This window comes from Meleagris gallopavo, chromosome 14 (assembly GCF_905368555.1).
Source record: "Meleagris gallopavo chromosome 14, MGAL_WU_HG_1.1, whole genome shotgun sequence".
NCBI classification, from domain to species: Eukaryota; Metazoa; Chordata; class Aves; order Galliformes; family Phasianidae; genus Meleagris; species Meleagris gallopavo.
Window position 1 is genome coordinate 2,758,932 of NC_139417.1, and position 10,948 is coordinate 2,769,879.

Consider the following 10,948-nt stretch of genomic DNA (forward strand, 5'->3'; position numbering starts at 1 on the left):
GCACAAATGTTGATTAAATGATCCATAACTCCCCAGCCTCCCTCGGTTTTCCCCTACAATCATTTCAACATGGGAAATTGGACGTGAAAGTAAAGAGAATGACTTAACTGTGTTTTGATTTTTGCCATTTCATAGCTGGTTGCTTTCAACTTCTTTGTTGCACAACGTTTGCACTTCCATCTCTTTCGAGGATGTTTCCTAGAATCAGCTTTTATCTTCCCTCACCCAGGGCTGGAGCAATGGATAGTTACAAGAGAAACCACATGCATCTCATCCCAAGAAGTGGAGCAGTTCCTGAAAGAAGACACTCAAGACTCCAACCATCACCACCACCAAGCCAACACCCAACAAGGTTTGGTTTGCTCGGAACACCAAGTCAAAGACTTCAAAAGCTTGCTCCACCAAGCCTTGTAACACCACAGATTCCAGCTGGAACGGAGTTCAAACCTCCCAAAAACCATCAGGTCAAATAACTACACGCAGAAAAGGTTGGCTGGGTCACAGCACACCATGAAACCTCCCATCCCCAGCTCTCCTGGCTGGTGCTCACTGGTACTTCTCCCGGTCTGGGCACTGCCACCTGGCAGGCAGACTGGCCTGGGAGCCTTGGAAGCAGAGTCCAGAGCTTTGCGTGACTAAGCTTGTTTGTAAGAAAATGCAAACAGAGCATTGGCCAGCTTTTTGATCGGCTCGGTACAAAGATAAAATGAGGAGTGCAAGCCTTGTGCACTCTGATAACCTGAATATATTGCAGAGTTTCTCTGGATTGCAGCTCACAATTTGGAGATATGATAATTTCCTTCCTTCTTACTTCAGTGCTGGCTCCTTCTCCCTTATTGCTGACATTCTTCTCATTTTAATACCCTATCAATGTCTTCTAGCCTATCCTCAATGTTCAGAGGAAAAATAAGTATTGCACCCCAACGGTTAAGCAACCAGAGCTATTGCAAAGGAGCAGAGCAAGTCTCATGGGCAGGAGGAACCTACACTTACACTGGGAGATGGACAGACTTGGATAAGAAAAGCATAAGCCAACAATAAGTAGTGTGGCAGGTAGGTGTGCTTCACCATTTCAAGGTGACAGCCTTTTTAAGCCACATCATTTCTGTATGCCCAAAAGATGCCCCAGGATGTCATAGATGTCACAGAGGTGATACAGACAGAACACACAGTGTCTTCAATTTCCAGCAACCTTTTAGAAGCCTTCACGTTGACATTGCTTTAGAAGAAACAGCCCCAAAGCTCCGTTGAGGCATTTCCATTAGTCTGTACCGATTTCTTGCTTTCAAGGACCTTTCCAGTCCCATCTCTGCTCTGACATTCACCTTCATGCCAATGCCCACAGGTGCAAGCAGCGACTGTAGCTCACTAGTGCTGCACGGTGTAGCAAAGATCCCTACTATGCAAGCATGAGTGGAGTGTCTCTCATCAGATACAGAAGTCACACACACCTTTCTCTCCTCTACGAACTGTCCTTCCAATGGAAACCCAGGTTAAAGAGAGCTGGAGAAGGCTGTGACTTCAGAGCAAAGTCTTTTCCCTGCCCTCTCACCTCTGTCCTTCCATCCCAGCCCCTAACACAAGGATTGCTCAGGCAGTTGGTCTTGGAGAGAAGTGAGATTTCCTCTTCTGCCACGTGAGAAACACATGGAGTGCACTGGAAACGGGGAAAATCTGCTAAAGAAATTCAGCACAGCAGGAATTTTTGCTATGCAGCTACTCTCGCAACCCTCAAATTTTGCCTTAAAAGGTAAAGTAAGTTCTCTAAGAATTGCTGTTCTCAGCGCTGGAGGTGGAATTCCCAGATCCAAGCCTGGAATTTGAGTCTGGATTTAATCCAGATGTCAAGATCACATTCACTCCCTTAGAAAATATCTCAATATAGAGAGATCTCATATATAGAGCGTGGCTTGTGCGTGGGGAGGGGGGATTGTTTTTCTGGCTTGCCCTCTCATGATACTGACTGGGTGGGAAAAAAGAAGGAATGTGCACAGCTCTGGGTGGAGAAGTGGGGAAAAGGGATTAAATGCTGCTAGCGGTACAGTTATACACATCAGATCGCACCGACTGAATACAGAGAGGCTTTGGCTCTTGCTTTTCTCACGAAGTATCTAAATGATCCCTAAAAAGCACAAAACCCATTAAAATTCTAAGAAAGCTATCTGCTGACAGATGTGGGACTGAGCGAAGGAAATGTACTCTGCATCAAATGTTGCTTTTGGGAAATTCTGGGAAAACTTGCTCAACAAATGAGAGATAGGAGGGAAGCACCGAAGCTAACTTTCACCTGAGCCTAGTTGGCAAACCAGTAGCATGAAAGGGAACATCTTCCACAGCAGCTCTTCATGGACAGCTGCAGAAATCAGTCTCCCATCTTCACCCACCCCCAGGGCAGGCTGTGGGAGCCAAGGATCAGCTCTCTGTTCTCCATTCAGCCCAAAGGTGCAATCCCAAACTCTTCTTTCTGGAGTGTGGCAAAGGGAAGTTGCGTGGCAATCCAAACGAGCTTCTCCTTAGCCCTGTAGGATGATAGTAATACATTGCCACACTTAAATACCACGTAACTAATCCATTGAAACCCTAAGAAGTTTTAGTTAATGGCAGCTTTGTTAGTATTCGCTTCACTTTTGACAGGTAAGGTCTGGCAATGAGGTCAGTATTGAAAAGACACCATTTCCCTTTTCCACTGCATTTACCCCCGTTTTGTTGGTCCTGGAGCTCAAAATAATCTCTGTGCACTGACAAGGACACATTCCTTCAGCAGCTCTCCAAGACAGGGGTCAAGTTAATGTCATTCCATTGCCGTTTAGCTCTGCGCAACTCCTGTCTCGTACAAGGTTAAAGAAATACGCCAAAACCGAGCTCTAAAGAAGGGTTATAATCACATCTGATTAATAGCACAGATTGCAAGGGAGCCTGACAGCAAAGCTGAGAGCTCTGCTTCACTGGGAGACCTCAGTGCCATAGCCAAGGTTGCTGCCTCAGCTTCCAACCTTGAATCAAGTTCAAGTAGAACACAGATGCTCTCCAAGCTTCAAACTTGACTCTCACCCTTGAATACAAAACAAAGAGCTTCTGAATTCCAGCGGCAGAGCAGATTAATACACTTCATCCCTCCACCTTGCAACACGCTGAGGTGCTGCTATTAAGATAAGAAGGATAAAGCAGCATTATCAGATTGCTGTGGGACTGAACCTGCTGCAGCAGGTGTCCACGGGGATAAGCTCTGTGTAACACAAACCCCTGGGGGCTGGGGAACGCACAGACAGCAGACAGCCCAAGGTTTTGCAAGATGGGGAAGAAATGCATCATTGCCCTTCTCCTCCCACACCTCAGCAGTCGGCGTATCCCCTACAGCAATAGCACTGGGATGGCCACATCTACACTGAGCTCCTTTTCTCATTACCACCTGTAATAAAAACACTAAAGTAAAGACTCACTGCAAACCATGGGACACAAGCCACAGTATCACGTGCAGCTGTGCCACTTTCACAAAAGGGCTCCTCACAGAATCACAGAATCATAGAATGGCCTGGGTTGGAAAGGACCTCAAAGATCATTGAGTTCCAACCCCCTGCTGTGTGCAGGTCGCCAACCAGCAGCCCAGGCTGCCCAGAGCCACATCCAGCCTGGCCTTGAATGCCTGCAGGGATGGGGCATCCACAGCCTCCTTGGGCAACCTGTTCCAGTGCCTCACCACCCTCTGCGTGAAAAGTCATCTCCAAAACCAGCGGCACCACAGCAGTGGGATGAGGGGAGAAGCTGTGAGATTTGTGCTGGCTGGAGGCAAAGCGTGAGGGCCGGGATCCTTCGGCCAGCAGGCAGAACTGTGTTAGTGCATCCTTAGGGCCCCCTCATGGACCCCCCGTGGGCCACCTCGGAGCCACTGGGGCCCCTCGCGACCACTCGGACCAATCACGGCTCGGAGCGCAGCACAAGCCCCGCCCACTCACATCGCTCCCCGCCTATTAGGGCGGGGCATAAATGACCCTCACTGCGCCTGCGCGGCGCCGGTAAGGCTATATAAGGGCGGCGGCCGAAGGTTGGGGCGCTGTTCGCTTTCCGCCCGCCGTGAGCTGACAGCTCCGTGACGTCACTTCCGGCCGGCGGTAGCTGCAGCTGAAGGGAGGAAGGATGGAGGCGGTGGTGCGGCGCTGCCCGTTCCTGGCCCGCGTCTCGCAGGCCTTCCTGCAGAAGGCCGGGCCTTCCCTGCTCCTCTATGCCCAGCACTGTCCCAAAATGATGGAGGCGGTGCCTCCTGCCGCTGCTCGAGGCCTCGCCACCACCGCCGTTCGCGAACAGCAAGCGGAGGAGACCCCTGCGGCCCGGCCGGGTGAGTACGGCCCGCTGCGCTGAGGGGCCCGGCGCTGTGTGAGCAGGGGGAGGCTCCCGGAAAAGCCGGCTTCTGAATGAGGGTCGCTTAATGCTTTAAAGCTCGGCGGTCGTTGAGCGTGGGTGGCTCTGCTGTAGCTGCAGTTGGGCTCGAACCAAAACCTGAGGCTGCTACGGGCAGACCTGTATCCCCCCCTGAGGAAGCATCTCCTAGGCTGAGGTTTAGCGCTGATGGCTGAAAACAGCAGGTGTTCAGAGCAGGAATTTTTCTCTTAGGAGTAAATGAGGGGTTTTGACCTCAGAAGGGTACAGTGCTGTGTCTAGCATCTGAAATCAGATGCTCCTTGGGTATTGTTGGGCTTTCTTGCTTATGTAAATAGTATGTGAGTACCCAGCTAAGTAACTCAATGACTTGTGCTATGTGAGTTGCTATGCATAGAAAAGCTGAAGCAGCTATTAAAATGATAAAACTGAAGTGCTTTCCTTTCTCTCTGCCCTCCTCAGAGGCCAAAAATGCCAAAGAAGTGGCCCAGCAGAACACAGATGGGTCACAGCCTCCTGCTGACCACCCACCTGCTGCTGCTGGCCAGAGCTCTGCCACAAAATGCCCATTCCTGGCAGCTCAGATGAACCACAAGAGCAGCAACGTTTTTTGCAAAGCCAGCTTGGAACTGCAGGAGGATGTGAAGGAAATGCAGGTGGACAGGCAAGGTATGTACTGTGTGCACTGTTGCATTGGTTCCTTCTGAGAGCTTTTGGTACTTGATATTCTTCTACTCCATGCCAAGTGTAGCAATCATTGGATACCTTATGTGGGTAAGGTTATGGCAAGCTGCAACAAAAAGTTGTTGGAGAATGCAGGTATTAATGGTGAGCCTGCAGTATTGTGCAGTCATTGCTTTGGGTAATCATCATTCAGAAATCCTGTGTGCTATAGTTTGATACCCTGGTTCTATGTGTGTGAATTAAGTGTGTTCTAAGTGTGTGGTTATTTTTTCACCCAAAGCAGGCTGCTGGGACAAGAAGGCTTTACCAGAGTGCTGTTATAGACAAGGGTGGTATATACATAGATAGAAGAAACAGGAGCAGGATACTGTGCAAACAGCAGCACAAATCTAAGCTGGAAAGCAAGTGTCCAACAGGGCTTTCTTTTGTAGATCTAAAGGGTGTTGGCTGACTTGTAATCCTGATGCAGAAATGCTGTCCTTCAAGGAAGAAACTTTTCGCCAATATCAATAAAGCCTTGTCATGCTCCTCAAAAGGAAGCCTGTTTTCTCCTTTTTAGTGGCATTGTTTTAAAAAAAAAAAAACTCTGCTAGCTGAACAAAGTTCTGGAGGTGGAAAGAAAGCTGCCAGCTAGAACTCTGCCTTCAGTTAGCTATGTACCCATTTGTTCAGATGAGTGCTGTAGCTCTGTAGGATGGGGCTGTGAGTCACAATGAACCAAATTTGTTGTAAGGAAATTAATGTAGTGGGGTGATTGTGTTGTATGGGACAAAAAGGAAAACCTTTCTAATCCAAATTACTAGCCAGTGCAACGGCTGAATTTGGCAGGAGTGTATAGATCCAGGCATGTGCTTTCTGAAGAATGAAGAGTTACTTAAAAGTTTACCTTTCTGAATTAAATTTAAACACCTCTATCTCAAACTCACTGTAATTCATTATGATATCTGTAGGTAAAGAATTTGCCAAAATACCAACTAATTCTGTGGTGAGGAACACTGAGTCTGAGGGAGAAGAGCAGAGTGGCTTGCTCAAGAAGTTTAAGGACATTATGCTGAAGCAAAGACCTGAAAGTGTGTCTCATCTGCTTCAGGATAACTTGCCAAAATGTAAGACTGTCTGGCAGTACCCTCTCAGGCCCGATCCCTTGTGATTACTTTTTTCCTGTGTGCTAAAGTCTTTGTTTCATTTCAGCTGTATCCACCTTCCAGTATGATCAGTTCTTTGAGAAAAAGATAGATGAAAAGAAGAAAGATCACACCTACCGAGTGTTCAAAACGGTGAACCGAAAGGCACAGATCTTTCCCATGGCAGATGACTACTCTGATTCCCTGATCACCAAGAAGGAGGTGTCTGTGTGGTGCAGCAATGATTACCTGGGCATGAGTCGTCACCCTCGTGTGTGCGGAGCAGTTATGTGAGTAGGGCTGCATTCCTAAGAGATGGATACAGTTTAGGGTGCTCTCAGGAGCATCTGTAGGCAGGCTGCTGAAGAACTGACTGCATTATACATAAGCTGCTTCTGATGTCGTTCTTGGTATAATTAAGCATGTACTCCGCTCTTCAGCTGGTGTGGGTAACTTAATGTTTGGCTCTATGGCTCCAAGTGTAGGTGTCGGTCCCTGACCCATTCCTTGACTTTTCTTTTTTCCTCTGAAACACCAACTACTACCAGTTAGCCTGGATGGTGTGTTGCAACTATTCCTAGTGACTGATTCCTTAGTTCAGTGAACCCCTGAGTTGTGCAGGTTGTTCAAGGATCGTTAAAGCTAACAGCAGCTTTTTGCAGCCATTTCCTTTTTAAGATGATTAAAGAATCACTGGTGAAGATATTTTAGTACATATTCGTCTATGTAACAGATGAACGTTAGTGTCACTAACGTATCTTTTTGGACCCTGTGTAGGGATACACTGAAACAACATGGTGCTGGAGCAGGAGGCACAAGAAATATTTCAGGAACAAGCAAATTTCACGTTGACTTGGAAAAAGAACTGGCTGATCTTCATGGAAAAGATGCAGCTTTGTTGTTCTCATCTTGCTTTGTAGCTAATGATTCCACCCTCTTCACTCTTGCTAAAATGCTGCCAGGTGAGAATAAGCTGTATCTTGTATTTACTGCAAAGCACAGCCTTGTCCTAAGCAGCTGAGAGAATGCTTCCCAGGTGTCTGCTGATAGTGGAGATTCATCGTACCCAGCCAGCAGAGTATGCTCTGTCAAGTGCTGCATTCAAATTATGTTCAGCTCCTGCGAATCGTGGTACTGAGCCTGAGGCCCAGGAGCTATTTACTGCAGAAAGGATTGGAGAAAAAACACAGGATCTCTCCCTCACTTAAATGCCACTTGAGAATTAGGCAGGAGGAATTCAGTATCCTCCCACCTGTGGGCGTGAATTTCTCTATTCCTTCTGTGTGGTCCAGGAGGGGCTTCCTTTAATTTCAGAAGCTCTTGCATGAGACATTAAGGACTTAAGAAATACAGGAGGTTTTTCTTAGTCTCAGGTTCATATTAGTTTAAACACCGAATAGAAACCTTACATATTTTTGCTTCATGATCCACCCTTCTGATCAAGGGCATTGCTTCGAGAACGTGCTACCCTTACTGCTTGAGTGCTTATGGTACATAAGATGCTGCTCAGCATTAGCTGATGCTTTCTGTACTTGATGTGTAACTGGGTTGTTCCCTCAGGCTGTGAGATCTACTCTGATTCTGGAAACCATGCCTCCATGATCCAGGGGATTCGAAACAGCAGGGTGCCAAAACACATCTTTCGCCATAATGATGTCAACCATCTTCGAGAACTGTTGAAGAAATCTGATCCATCTACCCCTAAAATTGTTGCATTTGAAACCGTGCACTCCATGGATGGTAAGGTGACATAGGCTGCTTTCTCTTTCCAGTGTAGCCAGTACTGAGATCTGTGGTTTGGGTCTGGAAGTACACTTCAGACACTTACAGCAATTTGTAATGTTTGTCCAAGTTGAGTGCAGAGGATCCTAAACTGCATTTTGCTGCTTTGGTCTGTAGGTGCTGTCTGCCCTCTGGAAGAGCTCTGTGATGTGGCCCACGAGCATGGGGCAATCACTTTTGTGGATGAAGTGCATGCTGTGGGGCTGTATGGAGCTCGAGGTGGTGGGATAGGGGACCGGGATGGAGTCATGCACAAGATGGACATCATCTCTGGAACGCTCGGTATGCACAGCCTGGCAGTTTCACAGAAGCTTACATATTATAAGGCAGCAAAGCTTCTGAGCAGCCAAATTAAGTGGGTTAACTCAAAATCTGTCTATTGAAATGAACTTGCTATGGATTTACTGGGGGGGAGGAGAGGGTGTTTAGTATTTTTCAGAAAGCCCAAAGGATTTAAGTATGTCCCAGTTTGGAAAGCATTTGTTAAGCTACTTACTTTGTCTTAAATCTTTTAGGTTAGCATTCTTGCTTTAAACAAGCTAGTGGGGGGGAAAAAAGAGTCCTGAGTCAATTCAGGTGAGAAAGCTAGCAGGGTAGCACTCTGTACATGGTTCTTTTATGTGAAATGGAGTGTTCCTAATCCAGAAACCTGAGATGGGGGGGTTACGTAAAAAGACTTGGCAAGAGCTGAAGCAACTGCTATTATCTGAGGAGAATGCAAGCTTGGCAGTGAGTTTACTGCTGCAAATGGGAAAGTTGTTTAAACAGCACCTAAAACATAAATAAAACTTAGTAGGGGAGTTAGTGGCTCGAGCTCTTACAGCTTTGTTCTGTTTTCATTAGGATGTGACCCTCAACACCCTGGTTTTGTGTGTGGCTCTGCTTGGGTACCAGAGCATCCCCCTATTTGGAAAGTAAGCATTAATCAGACAGAGTAACCACCATGTGTGCTCTTCAGGAGTGTGGGCTATTTCCAGCATCTCTGGAACAGATTTAAAGTAATCTGCTGAGAGACTTAGTGTTGATCTTCTTGGGTCACTACCAAAGACTGTGCTTCTGAGGTCTTCCCCAAATCAGAAGCTGAGTGTTTGATGCGGTCTGGAGCTATCCCTGCTGTGTAGGAGCTAAATAGGTGTTATCAGGGTCTAGAAACAAAGCTGCAACATGCTGAGTACAGGCAAGATGAGAGGGAGGGGCTGAAATGGTTGCCTGCCGTGCACTTCCAACCATTCTGATGGGTGGAAGAAGGTTACTTGCATTTTTAATTTCTGAATTGTTTTTTAGGCAAGGCTTTTGGCTGTGTGGGAGGATACATCTCCAGTACAAGTGCTCTGATAGACACTGTCCGTTCGTATGCTGCTGGCTTTATTTTCACAACATCCCTGCCACCCATGCTCCTGGCTGGTGCCCTCGAGTCCGTCCAAACACTGAAGAGTGCTGAGGGACAAGTATTGAGGCGCCAGCACCAACGCAATGTGAAGCTCATGAGACAGATGCTGATGGATGCAGGGCTTCCTGTAGTGCACTGCCCAAGTCACATCATTCCAATAAAGGTGAGTACTTAAGATCTCTATTAGAGAGCCCTGGTGTCTGTGGTTATGATCAGCTTGTTTTCCAGTATTCATAAATACTCATGAAGTTGAAACTCTGTCCTACTTACATGCTGTGAGTCTGGCTTACCTCTCATGCCTGAAGAATAAAGGCTGTGATTTAATTGACTTCAGCCCACTATGAATGTTGTGAAGTAAACTGATAGTGTGTGAAACTCTCAGTCTGAAAGTATAGGTAAGACATAGATGGCAAGAACAAGCCAGTAAAAAGAATTCGGGTACAAACAATTACCTGTTCAGGCTGCAGATGGCTCTAGAGTGGAGATTTTGAGTTCTTACGTCTGATGGATATTCTATCTAGTGGGTGGAGGGGAGGCTTGACATGTTTGGCTGATGAAGTTAGGCTGGCAACTTTTGCTACCTTGCATTTTCTGGTTGGTACTGAAACTTAAAGTTTGGAATTTCAGGTTGCAGATGCTGCTAAAAATACAGAGATCTGTGACAAGCTGATGAGCCAGCACAGCATCTATGTCCAAGCAATCAACTACCCCACGGTTCCTCGTGGAGAAGAGCTGCTACGTATTGCCCCTACACCTCACCACACCCCTCAGATGATGAGTTATTTTCTTGGTGAGTGGATTCATGCTTTAGTATGATGAGAAGACTGGGCTGCTTATGCAATCTTAAAGATAAGACTAGGAAATGATTAAATTTTAAATGATATTGGCTGGATAATGTTTGCTGCAGCTTTCATGTCCTACACTTGTGCACCTAACGTGAGCATGAGCAGTGAAAGCCAACAGACTGACCTAGAATACTGTGCACTTCCAGTGCATTCCTACATCCAGCCAGTTCTGTCCCAGTCACTCCTGCTGGGGCTGCTTGTACATCATCCAAACAGCCTTAACAAGAGAAGATTAACTGCAGCCCTATTGCGTCGGTCCATAGGTGAATTACGTCCTAAACAATTCTTGTTTCTCTTCCTTTCCTGGGATAAGTGTTCTGTCAGTTCCCTTTTGCTGAAGTATCTGATGTTCTGAGGTGTGATCTTGGTGCGTTTCCTTGTTTGTAACAGAAAGGCTGCTGGCTACATGGAAGGATGTTGGGCTGGAGCTGAAACCACACTCATCAGCTGAATGCAACTTCTGCAGAAGACCTCTACACTTTGAAGTGATGAGTGAAAGGGAAAGATCCTACTTCAGTGGCATGAGCAAACTAGTATCTGTCAGTGCATGAAAGTAACAGTGTTAATTCTATTCTTATCTAGTCCTCATATCCAATCGGTAGCATTTTTAAATTACTTAAGCATTTTAATCATAGTTAAAGCACTAAGCTCTGAAAATAAATTTCTAGAGCCCCTGTCCAGTTGTATTTTTTTATTTCTTTTCTATTCAGCCTCCATAAGAAGTGGCAATGGTTAGAAGGGCAGCCCAT

The 10,948-nt window shown here is 46.6% G+C and overlaps 1 protein-coding gene across 1 annotated transcript; it reads left to right on the forward strand.

Annotated features, from left to right (window-relative positions):
• The first annotated feature begins 4,029 nt into the window (after window positions 1-4,029).
• On the forward strand, window positions 4,030-10,875 carry ALAS1 (5'-aminolevulinate synthase 1). Its single transcript, XM_003210004.5, has 10 exons — window positions 4,030-4,333; window positions 4,837-5,043; window positions 6,009-6,164; window positions 6,250-6,472; window positions 6,960-7,144; window positions 7,743-7,922; window positions 8,082-8,246; window positions 9,249-9,517; window positions 9,982-10,144; window positions 10,590-10,875. Exons 1-10 carry the CDS (start codon window positions 4,135-4,137, stop codon window positions 10,748-10,750), a joined length of 1,908 nt encoding a protein of 635 aa, XP_003210052.1. The 5' UTR covers window positions 4,030-4,134; the 3' UTR covers window positions 10,751-10,875.
• The last annotated feature ends 73 nt before the right edge of the window (window positions 10,876-10,948 follow it).

Bases quoted from the DNA above. Each gene is read 5' to 3' on its own strand.
- ALAS1 (XM_003210004.5), top strand. From the start codon at position 4,135: ATGGAGGCGGTGGTGCGGCGCTGCCCGTTCCTGGCCCGCGTCTCGCAG. The intron at 7,145-7,742 runs GTGAGAATAAGC...TTGTTCCCTCAG, and splicing joins TCTTGCTAAAATGCTGCCAG to GCTGTGAGATCTACTCTGAT. The intron at 8,247-9,248 runs GTATGCACAGCC...ATTGTTTTTTAG, and splicing joins CATCATCTCTGGAACGCTCG to GCAAGGCTTTTGGCTGTGTG.